The 20,339-nt window shown below is 40.5% G+C and overlaps 1 protein-coding gene across 2 annotated transcripts; it reads right to left on the bottom strand.

The window, feature by feature from the left end:
* Window positions 1-54: 54 nt before the first annotated feature.
* On the bottom strand, window positions 55-20,098 carry RNASEH1 (ribonuclease H1). Of its 2 annotated transcripts, XM_007518925.3 has the most exons (8): window positions 19,903-20,098; window positions 17,860-17,975; window positions 14,169-14,333; window positions 10,382-10,481; window positions 7,454-7,508; window positions 6,029-6,113; window positions 5,282-5,406; window positions 55-2,903 (listed from the first exon to the last, which is right to left on the bottom strand). In XM_007518925.3, exons 1-8 carry the CDS (start codon window positions 20,022-20,024, stop codon window positions 2,817-2,819), a joined length of 855 nt encoding a protein of 284 aa, XP_007518987.3. In that variant the 5' UTR covers window positions 20,025-20,098; the 3' UTR covers window positions 55-2,816. The 2 variants fall into 2 exon arrangements, with proteins under 2 accessions (XP_007518987.3, XP_060043024.1); XM_060187041.1 differs by lacking the exon at window positions 14,169-14,333.
* Window positions 20,099-20,339: the final 241 nt, after the last annotated feature.

The raw sequence follows: 20,339 nt of genomic DNA, 5'->3' as shown, positions 1-20,339 counted from the left end.
AGCACTATAAGTCAGCATTAGGGAATAAGGGAATGATGACAAAACTCAAGAAAATCCAAAAGGCAAGAAAAGTTTTATTTTAGACAACAGTAAATCAAGACAGGAAGGGTAAGAACATGTAAAAAGACATATAAGAAATTAAGAATTTCAAGATGAAGCAACAAGGATTAAGGATGGTCAAATCAAATAAAATTTCAACATACAAATAACAGAAGTCCCCCCTCTCCCAAAGAAATCAAAATAAGAAAAATAGAACACACAGCCCAATAGGTGGATTAAAGCACTGAACTCCCAAGCATGAGGTTCCAAATGTGATTCCTGGCATTACATATACCAGAGTGATGCTGTAATTCTTTCTAGTAAATAAATGCATCAAAAACAAACAAAAATAAAACATCAGGTCATATTTCAAGAAACCTCACTGAAAGTTTTAAAACATTTGTAGAAATATACCATATACATGCAAACTACTGATCCAGGGCAATCAACATATAATTTTTTTTATTTGTTATTGGATAGAGACAGAGAGAAATTGAGAGAGAAGGGGGAGATAGAGAGGAAGAGAGACACTTGCAGACCTGCTTCACCGCCTGTGAAGCACACAATATATTCTAAAATTACTAACTTGAGAAAAAAGGAAGACTTGGGAGGTGCAGGGGAGACAGCATAATGGTTATGCAAAAAGACTTTTGTGCCTGAAACTGTGAGATACCAGGTTCATTCTTCAGCACCACCATTCAGCTAGAGCAGAGCAGTGCTCTGGTCTTTCTCATTAAAAAAATAAAGACAAAGTAGATAAAGACTTTTGAACACCTTAAGAAAAAGAGCCTAGGACTCATAAGGGGGGAAAAAAAGGCCTTTTCTGTAATGCTTTATGCTAGAATAAAACATTTTAAACAAGAAGTCGGGTGGTAGCGCAACAGGTTAAGTGTACATGGCGCAAAAGCTCAAGGATCCGGTTTGAGCCCCCAGCTCCCTACCTGCAGGGGAATCACTTCACAGGCAGTAAAGCAGGTCTGCAGGTGTCTGTCTTTCTCTCTACCTCTCTGTCTTCCCCTCCTCTCTCCATTACTCTCTGTCCTATTTAACAACAATGACATCAATAACAACAGTAAGAGCAACAAAAGGGAAAATAAATTAAAAAAAAAAAAAAGAATGTTTTAAACAGTTAAGGAGTAGAGGTCTGGGAGGTGGTGCAGTGGATAAGGCTTTGGACTCTCAAGCATAAGGTCCCAAGTTCAATCCCCAGCAGCACATGGACCACAGTGATTTCTGGGTTTTTCTCTGTCCTATCATTTCTCATGAATAAATAAGTAAAATCTTAAAAAAAAAAAAAAAAGTCAAGGAAAGAGTGTGAGCTAAGGCTTCCATATCCTGCACAACTAATCTTCTAGAATGAAGGATACAAACTAATTTCAACATAAAAAGCATGGCTAGCCAGATAATAATGAAATACAGACTGGTTGTAAGCAGTAAATTCTCAGAGCTAATTCTAGGTGAAAATAAGAGAGATTCTGTTGAGGAATAATTGACAATGTTAACACAGTACTATTTTCATTCTAAGTACATTACTAACATTAATATACATATGTTGTATGTCAAAGTGGAATAATCAAGCAAGTAATTAAGGGATATTCTATTCCACTATGCTATGTTTTTGCTGAGAACAGAATCCTCAATGTAGGGAGAGAAAGAGAGATTAATTAACAAAGAAGAGGTAACATAACCTGCAGTCCTGAGTTTGTATTAGGAGTATCAAAATATTTAATCTTTCATAGTATATGTGTACATAAATGTAACTTCTTTTTCCTTTATTGGGGGATTAATGGTTTACAGTCAACAGTAAACTACAGTAGTTTGTACATATGTAACATTTCTCAGTTTTCCACTTAACACTCTAACCCCCCACCTAGGTCCTCCTCTACCATCAAGTTCTAGGACCTGAACACTCTCCCCACCTCCCCCCAGAGTCCTTTACTTTGGTGCAATACAATAAAAGTTTATATAAATATCCATTGAAAAAGCCTGGAGGTGACAACCAACCCTGCAGCAATGGATACTCCTAACTTGAAATAACCTGTCATACATTTCATTTCAAAAGGCTTCACAAATTTGTGTCATATCCTTGCACAGAAGCCCTATCAATCTTCATTGTATCATCCCAATTTCAGTGTATGTACTGCTGAAGTGAGCACTGTGTCACGTTTTCAAACAAAAACAGTCAAAGAAAAAAAATTAAATCTAGACATTTTATTGTTTAAAAGTTGTCGCTGCTGCTATGTAATGATCAAGTTGCCAGGGCACAGGCTGGCCCTATACCTGTGTCCAGCCAGCTGAGAACATGCCTGCATTATCTTTGTTGAGCTGTGGCTCCCAGCTGAGCAGTGCACCTTTTAGAGAAAAGTCCATATCACAAGATTACAAGATTCAGTTCTCACAAGTAGAAGGCAAACAAACTCTTTCTGGATATTTCTGGATTGCATGTCTGCAATTTTTAACCAAGTGTTTACTCATCCCTTATTAAACCAAAATCTGAAAATATTTGTCCAGACTAGAGTAAAACTAGTGAGAACAGTATTAAGCCTAATAAATCACACTGTAAATTAAAAGGATCCTCATGTTTTAAAGGACGCTCAATGTATACATTCAATCATATTTTATTACATGATAGCACAGAATGCTACTTTGCCTTTCTGACTCAGTGTGAGGGTTTGTTAGTACATCTGCTCACTGGTCCATCTTTGTATTTTCATACCAGTAAGTAAAGGCAAAATAGTCACAGCCTCAAAATTTTCCAAGAGTTAAAGTGACTTCATTCAGTTTTCAGATTGCTTAGCCCCTTCTCTTGCTAATCTGTCCGCTTCTTCATTGCCTCTAAATCCCGAATGACCAGGAATGTGCATCTGTTAAATAAAATGTATTTATTTTATGTTAATTAATTTTTTTACACAATAGCATATGACTAAATCATTGTTAAACAAACAAACAAAACGGCTATTTTGCATAGAATAGGGGAACACTCAAAATTTCGATGTAATGGACAAAGGACAAATAGGGTTTTAAAAAATATTTATGTATGGGTGTCGGGCGGTAGTGCAGCGAGTTAAGCGCATGTGGCGCAAAGCTCAAGGACCGGCCTAAGGATCCTGGTTCGAGCCCCTGGCTCCCCACCTGCAGGGCAGTCGCTTCACAGGCAGTGAAGCAGGTTTGTAGGTGTCCTGTCTTTCTCTCCCTCTCTCTGTCTTCCCCTCCTCTTTCCATTTCTCTCTGTCCTATCTAACAACAACAATAATAACTACAACAACAATAAAAAACAAGGGCGACAAAAGGGAAAATAAATTTTAAAATATACTAACATATATATATATATTTATTTATTCCCTTTTGTCGCCCTTGTTGTTTTATTGTTGTCGTTATTATTATTGTCGTCATTGTTGGATAGGAAAGAGAGAAATGGAGAGAGGAGGGGAAGACAGAGAACAGGAGAAAGATAGACACCTGCAGACCTGCTTCACAACTTGTGAAACGACTCCTCTGCAGGTGGAGCGGAGGCTCTAACTGGGCTCTTTACACTGGTCTTTGCAGTTCACGCCATCTGCGCTTAAACTGCTGCACTACTTGCCTGAGTCCCCACAAATAGGTTTTAATTAAGAATTAGGTACACAAATTGTAGTTTACACTTTGTACTGGATTTCTCCACTTAATGATGGGATGTAGTAAACTTTCCTAGCAAAACATCTGTCAAAAAAACCCAAAAAACACATGTGTCCTGGGAGGTGAAGTAGTGGATAAAGTGTTAGATCCTCAAGAACGAGACAGACAGACAGATATATAGATATTGATTTACCAGAGCATTGCCAGGGGCTGAACCTGGGATTTGGAGCCTCAGGTATAAAAATCTGTTTGCATAACCATTATGCCATCTTCCCCACCCCCTGGTTCTCACTCTCCTTCCACTAAATAAATATTTTTATTTATTAATGAGAAAGATGGGAGAGAGAAAGAACCAGACATCACTGGTACATGTGCTGCCAGGGACTGAACTTGGTATCTCATGCTTGAGAGTCCAGTTCTTTATCCATTGTGCCACCTCCCAGACCACAAATAAATAAACCTTAAAGCAAAACAAAACATATTAAAAAAGAAACACATGGCTGCCAAATAACTCACTTGAATCATGTATTGCTTTGTATGTGTGCACCCCAGGTTCGAGTTCAGCCCCCACTACACTGAAGGAAGCTTTAGAACTGTGGTCTCTTTCCCTCTCTCTGCCTTTATCTAAAAATAACTAAATAATTACATAAATAAGAAACATAGGAGCCGGGTGGTGGCACACCTGGTTGAGCACACATGTTACAGCGTGCAAGCCTCCAGTGAAGGGGGAAGCTTCATGGACAGCGAAGCAGGACTGCAGGTGGCTCTTTCTCCCACCCCTACCCACCTCAACCCCTCAATTTCTCTCTGGCCTATTAAGTTGAAAAAAGGGGGAAGGAAAAAAATGGCTGCACAGAATGGTGGCACCAATGATAACCCAGTGATAACCCTTAGTAAAATAATTAAAAAATAAAGGAAAATAATTCCATTGGGAAAAACATCACTCTACAAAGTTTTTTTGTAGGTAAACGAGAGAGAGAGAGAGAGAGAGAGAGAGAGAGAGACTAAAGCACTGCTCAGCTTGGCCTTATGGTGGGGCTGGGGAATGAACTTTAAAGCCTCAGAAATGAGGGCCTTTTGCATAACCACCATGCTATCTCCTCAAGTTTTTGTTTTTTAAATGCAGTGAAGGGAGTACATACAACCCAGAACCTCACATGTAAGAGGCGTGTGTTCTACTGCCAAGCCATCTCTTTGGCCCACTAAGGTCTTATCACACAGCATTTTTTATAATTAAATTAGTTATGAATTAATCTTATTTAATTTTATAGCTAATTGCAAAGAACTAACAGACTAACTACTACAATTCACTTTAACAGTGATGAGGTGTGTCCAGGCAAGGCACTACAAAGCACTGCAACATAAGAACACAGACCCCAGCTGGTCTAGAAGGTGTGTTGGTCTCTCAAGGTGCTGAGATTGATCCTGGCAGTGCATGTGCCAGTGCACAAGGTCCCTAGTTCAAGCGCCAGGTCCCCACCTGCAGTAGTATGCTTCACGAGTGCTGAAGCAGGGCTGCGGGTGTCTCTGCCTCTCTCTCCTTACCTTTTTAATTTCCCTCTGTCTCTATCCAATAATCAATAAATATATTTTAAAAAGAAAGAAAGAAAAAAAAGAAAACACTCACCCACTGAATGTCCATGTCCTGGGTAAGTTTCTCCAGCTGCACAAAGTCATCTTTGTTGATCACATCTTTCCCTATGCTAGTTCTCCATCCATTTTTCTTCCAATTTTGAACCCAACTGGTGATACCTAGAAGAAATCACTTATCAGTTAATCTCACGTGTTTTGATCTTTTTTTTCTTTCTTCTTCTTTCCTAGTCTTATTTCTCTCTTTAACCACTCCCACATATGTTCAGGGTAGTCCTCAGGACTTCACAATCCCTTGCTTGAATCCAGCTCTGGCCTCTGGCAGACCTGAAGCACCTCCTTACTCTTACCTTTGCTACAACGTGTCTTCAAGCTCCAGTTCCCCGTCTCAGATGTCACTTCCTCCAGTCTCTTCATCATCTCTCCTCCTCCCTCCCACCCTGATCCTAGACACCGTATTTCTCAAAGGAGCTGTCAATGTGCCATCTTAAGTTACTTAACACACTTAAACCTCAAAGGGCCATAAGAGGAGGTGCTATCTGATAGCTATGCTCCTAGTGCCCAGCGAAGAAAAACTTGTGAAAAATTATGAAGCAGTAAAAGTAAGGCTCTCAAATCCTCATCTTTTTCTAATACTCCAAATATAATCTCCATCTACTATACTAGCTATATTAATCCTTAGCAGGGTAGTAAATACTTATTTCCCCTCATACTTATTTACCAGGAAAACTGTAAAAGTAGACTGGAGGGGAAAAAAAAAAGTAGACTGGAGAAGTGAGCATACCATTTATGGTAAACATACTGTCCGTATAGAGAACCAGCTTATTGATGTTTTGAGCCTTTGCTTGTTCGATGGCTTTGCAGGCTGCCTTGAAGAAATAAGACAGTTATGTTATAGTGATTGTTCACTTTTTCACATTACTCTTCAAAACTACTTGAAAAATGCAAAACATATTACTTCTTTCCTTGTGCTAACTGTAATAACTATATACTCTATGTGACCAATGCAACATACAAATCTCCTATTTAGAAATGCACTTGAAGCTCTTTAATTTTTTTTTCTCTTTTTTAAATTTATTTAAGAAAGGATTAATTAACAAAACCATAGGGTAGGAGGGGTACAACTCCACACAATTCCCACCGCCCAATCTCCATATCCCACCCCTCCCCCAATTTTTTTTTTTTTTTAATCAGAACTCGGCTCAACTCTGGCTTACAGTGGTGCTGGGGACTAAACCTGGTACCTCAGAGACGTTTTGTTTGTTGTGTGAACTATGCATTGTCTTTTTTTTTTTTTAACTTTTAAAATGAAATTTTTTAAATGAATTTTATTTTAAATTTATTTTATTTGATAGAACAGAGAGAAGATGATAAGGGGAGATACAGAAGGACAGAGACAAAGACATCTGGAGACCTGCTGTGAAGCTTCCTCCATATAGATGGGGGTAGGGGTTGAACCTGGGTCCTGGTGCATGGCAATACGTGTACTTAACCAGGTGCACCACCGCCCAGCCCCCGATGTGTTATCTTTCTAGCTGAGCTTTTTAAATTTTTCAATTTTAACATTTTATTTATTCATTCATTTATTGGATGGAGTCGGGAGGGAGTGAGCAGGACTGCTTTATCACTCATGAAGCTTCTCCCTGTATATGGGAAGCAGGGGCCTGAACCTGAATGCTTGTGCATGGTAACATGTGAGCTCAACCCAATGTGCCACCACCCAGGTCCAGCTTTTTTTTTTTTTTAATATTTATTTATTTTCCCTTTTGTTGCCCCCTTTATTTTATTATTGTTCTTGTAATTATTGTTGTTGCTCTTACTTAAATCGTTGTTAGATAGGACAGAGAGAAATGAAGAGAGATAGGGAAGACAGAGAGGGAGAGAGAAAGACACCTGCAAACCTGCTTCACTGCCTGTGAAGCGACTCCCCTGCAGGTAGGGAGCCGGGGGCTCGAACCAGGATCCTTACACCGGTCCTTGCACTTTGCGCCACGTGCGCTTAACCCGCTGCGCTACTGCCTAACTCCCAGCTTTTTAAATTTTCCTTGATACACATACCCTTAAGAATTTTTACTAACCCCAAACTAAATACTTTCTGGACTTTTAATATATTAGATACATAGATAGAAAAAAAAAATCTTACTAATACATTTATAGTCAATGCCAAAGAACAATAAACTCAGTAGAAAAATATGTCTTGATAACTTACATGAATTTCTGCTCTTTGGTTTGTCTGTCGCCCAGGAAGTCTAGTGCTTAAATTTCTGATTTCAAAAAGAAGAAAATGAAATTATAAAGCCAACATTCAACAACTCCTTATGCCTCTTAACCAAGGATTATAGGCTGGTCTGTATTTTTATCTAAAATATGAAAGGACTGTACAGGCATATAGTATTTAAAATTCAAACCAAAACCCCCTGTTACCTTAAAATCTTGTTAATCATTATTAAAGCACTAATAAAAATTTCAAACCAAAAACACTTTTCATTGGAAAGCCCTATAGTATGGTATTGTAGAAAGGCCAAAAAAGGAAAAGGAGTGGGACAGTGGGGAGATGGGACGTGGGAGGGGGGTCTTGGGGTCCTGGTGTAGGTAGGTGGTAAAAGACCTGCATTGAGGATAAGAATGTTTTGCAGACACCTATCATAGGGAGACAAGACATTGTAACCAAGTGTCAACAACTGTATGTAAACCACTAAAATGATAAAGGGGAGGGGGGCCGGGTGATTCCACAACGGATGGTGAAGCAGGTCTACAGGTTTCTTTTTCTCCCCGTCTTCCCCTCCTCTCTCGATTTCTCTCTGTCCTGTCCAACAAGGATGACATCAACAGCAACAATAATAACTACAACAACAGTAAAACAACAAGGGCAACAAAAGGGAAAATAATAAATAAATTAAAATGATAGAAAGGATGTCAGCCAGTCCACCCACTGGATCAGAAGTCAAACCTGAAATTTAATTTCTAGATCCGAAATAATTAGTACATGAGCTTGGGAAACACCAAGACAGTAGATAATTAATGCATAAAGGTATTTTCTCTTCCAGGGTTTGAAGTAATAAGATATCAACATGAAGGAAAACGAAAGAATGTTGTGGACTATAGAGCTCAGGACATGTGAAATGGTATTATTAATGAGCAGTTTGTGTCAATTACACAAGCATAAGTACAGGGCCCTAAGAACTACAGAATAAAGCTTAGGAGAGTTGAGCGGTAGTACAGCAGTTAAGTGCACATGGCACAAAGAGCAAGGACTGGTGTAAGGATCCCGGTTCGTGTCCCTGGCTCCCCACCTGCAGGGGAGTTGCTTCATAAACGGTGAAGCAGGTCTGCAGGTGTGTCTCTCTCTCTCTCCCCCTGTCTTCCCCTCCTCTCTCCATTTCAATGTCCTATCTAACAATGACATCAATAACAACAATAACTACAACAACAATAAAAAAAAAACAAGGGCAACACAAAAGGGAAAATAAATAAATTTTTTTAAAAAAAGAATAAAGCTTGGAACTGATATGAATATTTCCTTTTGGATTTTCAGGTGACTTATTTCACACTTGTGGTTCAGGTGCATTTGAATAATCCTAGTTCTCTTTATCTTGGCTTTGTGCTGTGTAAAACAGCAGTTCAACTCTTTGCTCATATGTCTTCAGAAAAAGTCAGAGGGATAGGACAGAATCCAAGTTTAGTGATCTATCTTTTGTATATCATTGCCGAAAACATCTTTTAGGAGGCAGGCTATTATGGTGTAAAATCTTTTCAATGAGACAGAAGTCTACTGAGATTTAGAACTATAGAAATGCCAGGTGGGGGGAGTCGGGCAGTAGCGCAGCGGGTTAAGTGCACATGGCGCAAAGTACAAGAACTGGCATAAGGATCCCGGTTTGAGCCCCCGGCTCCCCATCTGCAAGGGAGTTGCTTCACAGGCGGTGAAGCAGGTCTGTAGGTGTCTCTTTCTCTTCCCCTGTTTTCCCCTCCTTTCTCCATTTCTCTCTGTCCTATCCAACAATAACGATATCAACAAAAATAACTACACTAATAAAACAACAAGGGCAACAAAAGGGAATAAATAAAAAAAAAAAAACTAATATAAAAAGAAATGCCAGGTGGTCTGGGAGGTAAGGCACTAGACTCTCAAACATGAGTTCCTGAGTTCAATCCCCAGCAGCACATGTACCAGAGTGATGTCTGGTTCTTTCTCTCTTTCCTATCTTTCTCATGAATAAATAAGTAAAATCCTTTTAAAAAAATGCCAGCAAAGCTAAAGTATTCTACATCCTGGAGAGCAAAGTTATCAGTGTCAACATGAATAAATGCTTGCTCTTCTGCTATCCCCTGCTAAGGCTATTTACCAAGCAACCAAATGAGCAAATCCTCCATTTTTTCACAAGGTTTGGCATATAATTTATTTAAATTTGAGGTTTAAAAAACAAGATATTTTGGGAGTCGGCAGTAGTGCAGCGAGCTCTGCACCCCACAATGATCCTGGGTCCATGCTCCCAGGGATAAAGAATAGGGAAGCTGGGAGGCAGGTGGTAGCGTAGCGGGTTAAGTGCACATGGTGCAAGGACCGGCATAAGGATCCTGGTTCAAGCCCCCAGCTCCCCACCTGCAGGGGGTCACTTCACAGGCAGTGAAGCAGGTCTGCAGGTGTCTATCTTTCTCTCCCCCTCTCTGTCTTCCTCTCCTCTCTCCATTTCTCTCTGTCCTATCCAACAGCGACAATATCAATAACAACAACTTACAAAAAAAAGAATAGGGAAGCTATCAGGGGAGGGGGTTGGATACAGAGCTCTGAGGGCGGGCACTGTGTGGAAATGTACCCCTTTTATCCTATAGTATTATCAATATTTCCATTTTATAAATAAAAATTATTAAAAAAAAAAAAGTGGCGCAAAGTGCAAGGACCTGCTGAAGGATCCTGGTTTGAGCCCCCGGCTCCCCACTTGTAGGGGAGTCACTTCACAGGCGGTGAAGCAGGTCTGCAGGTGTCTATCTTCCCTTTCTCTCTCCATTTCTCTCTATCCTATCCAACAATGACACCAATAACAACAATAATAAAACAACAAGGGCAACAAAAGGGAATAAATAAATAAATATTTTTAAAAAACAGAAGATTTTTTTTGGGGGGGGGTTTACTTACAAAGGATGGCCAGGTCCCCAGTACACACCAATTCCTGCTCGAGCCTTCCTGCGCCCATTACTGCAGCAGCAGCCATCAGTATAGACAACAACAAAATCTCCTGTGAGAAATACAGTGAGTGCTGCATTACTAAGAACTGAAATTCATAATGGTTATGCAAAGAGACTCTCATGCCTGAAGTTCCAAAGTCGCAGGTTCAAGCCCCTGCACCACCATAAGCTAGAGCTGAATAGTGCTCTGGTTTTGTTTTTTTTTTTTAAAAAAAGGACTGAAATTCACCTGAAAAGTTTAAGATTTTTTTTTTTTTAAGCAAAACTAAACTGTCTTTTGGGCTGGGGACTGCAAAAGACTTTCATGCCTGAGACTGTGAAGTCCCAGGTTCAATTCCCAGTACTATAAGCAGGAGTTGAGCAGTGCTCTGGTCTCTCTCTGTATAAAATACATTGAAACAAATAAATTAAAAAAAAAAAAACCACCTGAATTGTCATTTTACATGAAAAAGGTATTTTACAACACTGGTATTAAATTTTCTATCTAGGAAAACACTACAAAATACTTGTATGGGGCACTAAATGTTTCACTTAAGAGTCCTCTCATATTTCAGTTCCATATGCCAAGCAAATGAACAACAAACGCATTCACTTTGTAAAACCTAAAACCCACAGCTGTTAAGAACTGCTGCTTATACAGCCCTCCCCTGCTGATGCTAATGAACAATGGCACAGAGGGGTCAGGTTCATTCCAAGGAACTTTTCTTACAGCAAAGTAATAAATGGATATGATGGTGGTTTGACAGAAAGCCAAGTTCTCTTACAAATACTGAACTCATTTCTTTTTTTCCTAGTATTTTTGCCCTTAGGGTTTCATCAACATGCTAAAGCTGTAGAAAACAATACAGAGGGATCGAGCGGTAGCGCAGCGGGCAAAGGCCCGGCTTAAGGATCCCAGTTCGAGCCCCCAGCTCCCCACCTGCAGGGGAGTCGCTTCACAGGCAGTGAAGCAGGTCTGCAGGTGTCTATCTTTCTCTCCCTCTCTGTCTGCCCCTCCTCTCTCCTATCCAACAACAACGACATCAACAACAACAGTAACTACAAAAAAAGAACAAGGGCAACAAGGCAATAAATATTAACAAAAATTTTAAAAAGGGAGTCGGGTGGTAGCGCAGCAGGTTAAGTGCACGAGGTGCGAAGTGCAAGGACCGGCATAAGAATCCTGGTTCGTGCCCCTGACTCCCCCCCCCTGCAGAGGGGGCACTTCATAGGTGGTGAAGCAGGTCTGCAGGTGTTTGATTTTCTCTCCCCCTCTCTCTTCTCCTCTCTCCATTTCTCTCTGTCCTATCTAACAATGAGGACATTAATAACTACAACAACAATAATAAAAAAAAGAAAAGAAAAAGGAAAACTTGGGCGGAGGTAGATAGCATAATGGTTATGCAAAGAGATTCTCATGCCTGAGGCTCCAAAGTCCCAGGTTCAAACCCTCCCCCGCACTACAATAAGCCAGAGCTGTGCAGGGCTCTGGTGTTTCTCTGTGTCTTTCTGAATCTCTCTCAAAAATTAAAAAAAAAAAAAAAAAATAAATAAATAAAAGCTTTAAAAACAAAACAAAACAAAAAAGAAAATGCAGAAAAGGGCTGACACGAAGTCACATTCAGGCTACTGGTGAGTAACATTCCCAGAAATACAGTGGGTAATTAGCAGCCTGGGAGGTGGTACAGTGAATAAAGTAGTGGATTCTGAAACATGAAGTCTTAGTTCAATCTCTGGTAACACATGTGCCAGAATGATGTTCTGGTTCTCTCTCTCTCACCTTCCCCCCCCCCCCATTAATTGATAAATCTTTTCTTCTTTTTCTTTTGGTTTATGGTGGTGGTGCAGGGGCATGAATCTGGGACCTCAGAGACTCAGGTATGATAGTTTTATTTATTTATATATTTTTTTCTTAACCATTATGCTATCTCCTCTGGCAAGTTGATAGATCTTAAATTAAAAAATAAATAAATCTAATTTTAAAAAAATAAAGAAAAGAAAAAAACAGGGCTAGTTTTTTTTCTTTTCAAGTTCCAGAGCTATGTTATGTCTCCCACTCTTTCTCCATCTTTTCCTGCATGAAAGAAGTGACCCAGAGAGGTGAAATCACACATGTATGATGCCCCAGTTCTGCAAAGAATAGATACATAGATAAACTATAAATATATATAGAGAGAGAGGAGAGGGAGAGAGAGCTTCTGAGGGAAAAGCTGAATCTATAAACACATCAACTTATACCAACAATTCTATGCATCCTTTCTGTCCACACATGCAAATAACAAAGATGAAATTTACATACTACATACTGCAAAAACAGAAATCCACTCCTGGAGTGAAACACAGGAGGAAAATTCATGACTATCCTGTGTTTTAGGACAAGGCAGGATCAAGTTTTGCCAAGATTGAATATAAAAGATAAAAAGTACTACTGAGGGTCTTTCTTATTTGAAGATGGGTCTTTGCCTTTCTCTTGTATTTCAAAAGATTACAGTGTAGATTTCATTTGTAGCCTATATAATGAGTTTCCTACAGATGTCCAAATTCTTAATAATTCTACACTATATTAGCAACTATAAAACAGTGGTCTTAGAAGTTTTTAAAGTAGTGGTCCGGGTGGTAGGGCAGTGATAAAGCTTTGGACTCTCAAGCATGAGGTCCTGAGTTCGATCCCCAGCAGCACATGTGCCAGAGTGATGTCTGGTTCTTTCTCTCTCCTAACTTTCTCATTAATAAATAAATAAGATCTTTAAAAAAAACAAAGGTTTTGGGGCTGGGTGGTGGCGCACCTGGCACATGTTACAATGTGCAAGGACCAGGGTTCAAGCCCCAGGCCCCCACCTGCAGGGGGAAAGCTTTGCAAGTGATGAAGTGGGGCTGCAGGTGTTTCTCAGTCTCTCTCCCTCCCCCTTCCTTCTCGAATTCTAGCTGCCTCTATCCAATAAATAAATAAAGATTAATTTCTACAAAGAACTTTCACAGGAAGATGAGAAATTGTACCTACATGTCAACAACTGCATTACAAATCATTAGGCCCACAATAAAATAAACAAAATAAAATAGAAGCCATAAACACACCAAAGATTTCAATGCATATGGGAAAACTTGCTTACTCAAAAAAAAAAAAAAAATAGGGGAAAAAAATTCTTCTGAACCAAACAACATGGATAAAAAGAGAAAACATCAAAGGAATTATTCCATAAAGTGTTATGTTGTAAAAATACAAATAAACAATTTTAAGGTACTATAGAACTATGTACAATAAATACTTATTGAATGATAAAGAATGAAAATAAATAAATAAATAAAGATTAATTTTAAAAAAAATTTAAGTTTTTAAAATAACCTTTTTTTCCTGGTAAAAGTGAGGACATTTGGGCTTGGAAGGTAGTACAATGGTTAGGGTGCTGGGCTCGCATGAGTTGTCTTTGTCACAGTATGTGCTTGAGTGATGCTCTGGTTCCCTTTCTCATATATATAGTTATAGTTATTTTTAATGAGGATGTTAAACACCAGCTCAATTTCTCTCATTGAGAAAAGTAGGAAAGAAGTCCGGAATGTTGCATAGTAGCTGCAGTGTTGGACTTAGGAGCACGACGTAAAAAGTTTGGTCACTGGCACTACATGTGCCAGAGTGATAGTCCGGCTCTCTCTTTCTTATTAGTACATAAATCTTGGGGTGGGGGGGGAGAAAGTGAAAAGTGTTTACATATATATTTCATATTAATATATTAAGAATTTTAAATCCAAAAAAGATATACCCATATATGAAAATGTGTCTTTGCTAACTGAAGGTATTGACTCTGTGTTCTGCTTTACGTATTTCACACAGGGCTCTGTATTTTCATATTCATCTTCCTCCAAGGGCTCACGGAGTCGCTTGTTTGCTTTTACTTGTGGTTCTTGTACAAGTCCATTTTTCTGCCCTGAAAAAATAAGAGTCTATTCAAAGTCCAAGAAAAAACAGACATCATGAAATGATGAAGAATCCAGAAATAATCTAGCAAAATATCTCACTTCAACTTTTTTTCCTTCCTTTTATTTGATAGGGCAGAGAAATTGAGAGGGAGGAGAGGAGATAGAGAGGGAGAGAGACAGAGGGATACCTGCAGCACTGCTTCATCATACATGAAGATCACTGCCTCGAGTAGAGATCAAGGAATTGAACCCAGGTCCTTGCACATGTAGTGTGCCTTCTACCAAGAATGTCACTGCTTGACCTGTTGAAATAGCTCACTTGGATAATGCACTGTACTGTTATATATACAACCCAGGTTTGAGCCTAGATTGCACTGCACTGAAGAAAGCTTCAATGTTGTGGTCTCTTACACTTAAACGCACACATCCACTCTCTCTGAGTCTATCATAAATAAATAAATGAATAAATAAATAAAGTCCAAATCCAGACCCAGACCTGGGTCATGGTACAATGAGTAGGGTATTGGACTTGGAAGCGTTTAGTCCATAGTTTGGTCCCTGGTTTCCCATATGCCTTGGTGTTCTTTCTCATCTTGTTAATAAATAAAATCTCTTTTTTAAAAAATCTAGAAATTCCACAGGTTAACAAAGCTAAATCAGATCAAAATAACCTCCACAAGTAGCCTGGCAAAACTTAAAACATTCTATACCATCTCCGACTTCATCTCAGACTTTGACGTCTTATGAATTATTCTAAACCACAATAAGCTTAGTAAGAGCAATGTGAAAACAAAAGTGATGGTCCTACTTGCAAAAAAAAAATAAAAATAAAGGAAAAATAATAACTCTTACTGTGATGGAGATAGTAGTTCTGAAACCTTTAGGGATTATAGAGAATCTCTAGAAAAGCTTAAAGGGGCCTGGGGAGACAGCCTAATGCTTATGTTAAAAGGTTTCATGCCTGAGACCAAAGTTCCCAAGTTCAATCCCCTACAACACCAGAAGCTAGACCTGAGTGGTGCTCTGTCTAATGTGTGTGTGTGTGTGTGTGTGTATTTATATATACATATATATATATATATATTTTTTTTTTTTTAAAGGAAGGCAAGAAGAAAGAAAGGAGGAAAAATTTAAAGGGCAGGGTGGAGAGACAGCATTATGGTTAAGTATGCCTAAAGAACCAAAGACATCAGGTTCAATCCCCAAACTAAGCTGAGCAGTGCTCTAATGGAAAAGAAAAAAAAAAACAAAAAACAAAACAAACGATGCTTTATGAGTCAAGCAGGTCTGCAGGTGTCTCTCGCTCTATGCCCCCTCGCCCCAATTTCTCTCTATTCTATCAAATAAGATACAAAAGAGGGGGGGAGGGAGAGGGATAGGGAGAGGCAGAGGGAGAAAGCAAGCTGAGAAGTACTCTGGTAAAGAGAGAGAAAGAAGAGATACTTGGAGAACTGCTTCACCATTCCTGAAGGCCCTCCTCCTCCCCTGCTTAGGGAGGGATGGGGGCTTGGACCTGGGTCCTTGAGGAAGGTAACCTGTGGCCCCTCCTCTTTATGCTATCTCTCCTGCCCATGTCTCTTTCTCCCTTCTGTCTCAATGTCTCTGTTCTATCAACTAATAAATCTATAAATATTAAGAGTCTAGAAGGCACGGGTAAGAGGACCTTAAATAAATAAAATATGACACAACAAGACAACAAATAACCCCATCCAAAAATGGGGGGAGGACATGGACAGAATACTCACCAAAGAAGAGATCTAAAAGGCCGAGAAACACATGAAAAAATGCTCCAAGTCTCTGATTGTCAGAGAAATGCAAATAAAAACAACAACAAGATACCACTTCACTCCTATGAGAATGTCATACATCAGAAAAGGTAACAGCAACAAATGCTAGAGAGAGTGTGGGGTCAAAGGAACCCTCCTGCACTGCTGGTGGGAATGTAAATTGGTCCAACTGTGTGGAGAACAGTCTGTAGAACTCTCAGAAGGCTAGAAATGGACCTACCCTATGACCCTGCAATTCCTCTCCTGGGGATATATCCTAAGGAACCCAACATATCCATCCAAAAAGATCTGTGTACACATACGTTCTTGGCAGCACAATTTGTAATAGCCAAAACCTGGAAGCAACCCAGGTGTCCAACAACAGAGGAGTGACTAAGCAAGTTGTGGTATATATATATATATATATATATATATATATATATATATATATATATATATATATACACAATGGAATACTACTCAGCTATTAAAAATGGTGACTTCACCGTTTTCAGCCGATCTTGGATGGACCGTGAAAAATTCATGTTAAGTGAAATAAGTCAGAAACAGAAGGATGAATATGGGATGATCTCACTCTCAGGCAGAAGTTGAAAAACAAGATCAGAAAAGAAAACACAACATAGTGGGGGGTTGTATTGTTAAATGGGAAATTGGGGAATGTTATTCATGTACAAACTATTGTATTTACTGTTGAATGTAAAACATTAATTCCCCAATAAAGAAATAAATTAAAAAAAAAAAAAAAAAGAAAACACAAGTAGAACCTAGCAGAGCTGAGCAGCGTTTTGGAAGAAAAAAAAAAGGAGAAAAGGAACTTTAAGTACATAGACTCTGGCTTTCATTGTAACTGTCAAGAAGTGAGCTATCAGTCCAAGTACTGCTGCTTTGAGTATAATAATCTTTAATATTTTACTTTTGTTTTGCGACAGTTTCACTTTCCTTTTACATATCGTTTAGTATCTGTTGGACTTTTGATCTATAAGTTACTGTTTTCTCTTAGTTTTGCAGATTTCTGTTCTTGTTAGTATTTCCTCACATTGCCATTTCCTTTTCTCTTTCTGGTTAAATGTCAGACTTTCTCTCAAGATATTTATTCTTTCTGTGGCCTAGGAGGTGGCGCAGTGGAGAAAACATTTGACTCTCAAGCATGAGGTCCTTAGTTCAATCCCTGGCAGCATATGTACCAGAGTGATGTCTGGTTCTTTCTCTCTCTCCTCCTATCTTTCTCATTAATAAATAAATTAAATCTTAAAAATAAATAAATAAAATATGACATGTTAAGGGAACTAGCAACCAAAGGTAGAAGGGATTGAATTCCTTGAGTCAGTGGTGTTGCACAGTCATATCTTCATATCTAAGATATGAAAGACATTGGTGGTGCATTGGATAAAGTACTGGACTCTCCAGCATGGGGTCCCAAGTTAGATCCCAAGCAGCACATGTGTCAGAGTGATACTCTGGTTCTTTCTCTCTTTCGTATCTCTCACATAATAAACTATTAAAAATAAATAAATAAAACAGCCTAAGGGGCTGGGTTGTGGCTCAGAGCACGTTACAATGGACAGGAGCTAAGTTTTAGCCCCCGGTTCTCACCTGCAGGGGGAAAGCTTTGCAAGTGGTGAAGTAGTTTTGGAGCTCTCTCTCTCCCCTTTTCTGCCCCTCCCAATTTGATCAAATAAAAATAAGACAGTTTAATAAAAAGAAAGAAAGACACTGAAGAAGTTAAAATGTGGTAGACATAAGTTACCTTCTGAATCATCAGGGTTTACAGAGTTTCTGACAAAGGTCCAGGCCTCTTCCTCTGTGGCAAACTTCTTAAATCTGGCAGCAGGAAATCGGTCCACTTGGGCTCTACATTCATTCCTGAGACAGAGTGTAATATTATTTCCTTCCTCAGTCTCTCACTTACTTACCCAACTTTTGCTTTTTACTTTTGTGTGTGTGTGTGTGTGTGTGTGTGTGTGTGTGTATGTGTCGAATCAAAGCCTAGTGTCTACACCATTTCACCATGAGTCACATTTTCATTAGGAGAGAGTGTCAGGGTGCGACAAGACAGTATGGTGTTTTCTCTGGCAACATAGCACTTCTCATGTGGTGCCAGGGCTCAAACCTGAGCTGTACACATAGCAAGGCACATCCCCTTCACAAGTGAGCTCTCTCTCCTGCCCCCCCACCTCCTTTTTTTTTTCCTCCTCCAGGGTTATTGCTGGGCTCGGTGCCTGCACCATGAATCCACCGCTCCTGGAGGCCATTTCCCCCCCTTTTTTGTTGCCCTTGTTGTAGCTTCATTGTGGCTATTATTATTGCCCTTGTTGACGCAATTCGTTGTTGGATAGGACAGAGAGAAATGGAGAGAGGAGGGGAAGACAGAGAGAGAGGGGAGAGAAAGATAGACACCTGCAGACCTGCTTCACCACCCATGAAGCAACTCCCCTGCAGGTGGGGAGCCGGGGGCTCGAACCGGGATCCTTACGCCGGTCCCTGCGCTTTGCGCCACTTGCGCTTAACCCACTGCACCACCGCCCGACCCCCCCCCCTCCTTTTTTTAACGGATTCTCTTCTTAGGATGACACCAACGTGAAAAAAGATAAGGCTGTCAGTTCTTTACTATCTAATTTCAACTTGCATGTCTAGCCCTTCACCTGTTGTGCTGTCTGTCAGAGTACACCAGCATCAAAAGTTTTTCCTCAAGCTCAAACCATGCTAGAATTGGCGTATCTTTAGAAGAAAAAAAAAAAAATCCTACGTGGGAGTCGGGCGGTAGCGCAGCGGGTTAACTGCATGTGGCACAAAGCGCAAGGACCGGCATAAGGATCCCGGTTCGAGCCCCCGACTCCCCACCTGCAGGGAAGTCGCTTCACAAGTTGTGAAGCAGGTCTGCAGGTGTTTATCTTTCTCTCCCTCTCTGTCTTTCCCTCCTCTCTCCATTTCTCTCTGTTCTACCCAACAACAACGACATCAATAATAATAACTACAACAATAAAACGAGGGCAAGAAAAGGGGAATAAACGAATATTTTAAAAAGTCCTACGTATGATATCATTTCAATTCAGTAAAAGGGCTAATTTATGAGAAGCTTCTTCAACACACACAAAACCAGTAAGTTTTATTTAACTTTTAGTTGTGAAATCAGAACAGCTGGGCTGGGGGCCCTATCATCAAGTGCAAAGACCCGATCTGAGCCTCCAGTCCCCACCTGCAGGGGGGAAGCTTCACACGGGGTGAAGTGCTGCAGGTGCCTCTTTCTCCTCCCTTCCCCCTCTCAGAGTCTCTCTGCCCTATGAAATAAATAAATAAAACGAAACAAAATAAAGAACGTCTGGGTTCAAGTTCTGTCCTTAGATTCATAAACTTCCGGATTATATTCAAACCTGAACGTCAGAATAATCCCATCTACCGGGATGGATGGTTGCGCCAACATAAATATTAGCTAACGATACATTTCTCTTTGAGACACTGGGAAGATTAGCTTTTATCTGAGTTCCGCCATTTTTTCAAAAAGAAAAAAAAGTTTCACCAGCCACTTCAAACTGTATGTATTTCAGAGTTCCCCCAAATCATGAAATGGAGCTGACGTCTCTGTACAGCCTGAAGCGCGTGTGACAGTCGGGGGCAAGCTCGGGACCTGGCTCCCGATCGCTTGCCAGAGGGAAAGGGGGGGACCCCAGCGCGTCCTGCCGCAGCCCGAAGGCCGCACTCGAGGGACAGTCGCTGAGCCCGCCCGCCGCCCAGCACCTTCCCACGGGGCAGCTCCGCGAACTTTCTGCGTGATGACGGGCGGCTCACTCACCAGGTCCGGTAGACCCCGGCCTTGCGGCCCCTCTTCACGGCATAGTACATGCTGTGCCCGCCCGAGCCCGGGTTATACGCGGCGGTCCAGGCTCTATGCACCAAGCTCAAAAATCTGACCATCGCTCACAGCCGCACATCGGGCAGCATCTTAACTTCCGGGCTCGGTGGCGCCTTAGCGCCCACTTAAATTCTGCTCGCGGCGCAGGGATATGACGTATGTTGGGGCGGAGACTGGGTGACGCAACCGCTAGGCGCCAGTGTCAGCGAGAAAGCTGGGATGGGGCGACTGGGATTGCGGTGGGGTGGGTTCTGGAGAAGGGTGGGGTCTAAAGAAGATTGAGGATAGGCGGGCGGGGAAGGTGAGTCCTAGGCAGGGAGCAGTCCCATTTTCAGGTGTGTCAGAAACCTTCATATCTGGTTGTAGGATTTTCTTGG

The sequence above is a fragment of the Erinaceus europaeus genome, chromosome 3, assembly GCF_950295315.1.
Source record: "Erinaceus europaeus chromosome 3, mEriEur2.1, whole genome shotgun sequence".
Classification (NCBI taxonomy): domain Eukaryota; kingdom Metazoa; phylum Chordata; class Mammalia; order Eulipotyphla; family Erinaceidae; genus Erinaceus; species Erinaceus europaeus.
Note: the sequence above shows the minus strand (reverse complement) of the source record. Positions and strands in the feature narration are given on the sequence as shown.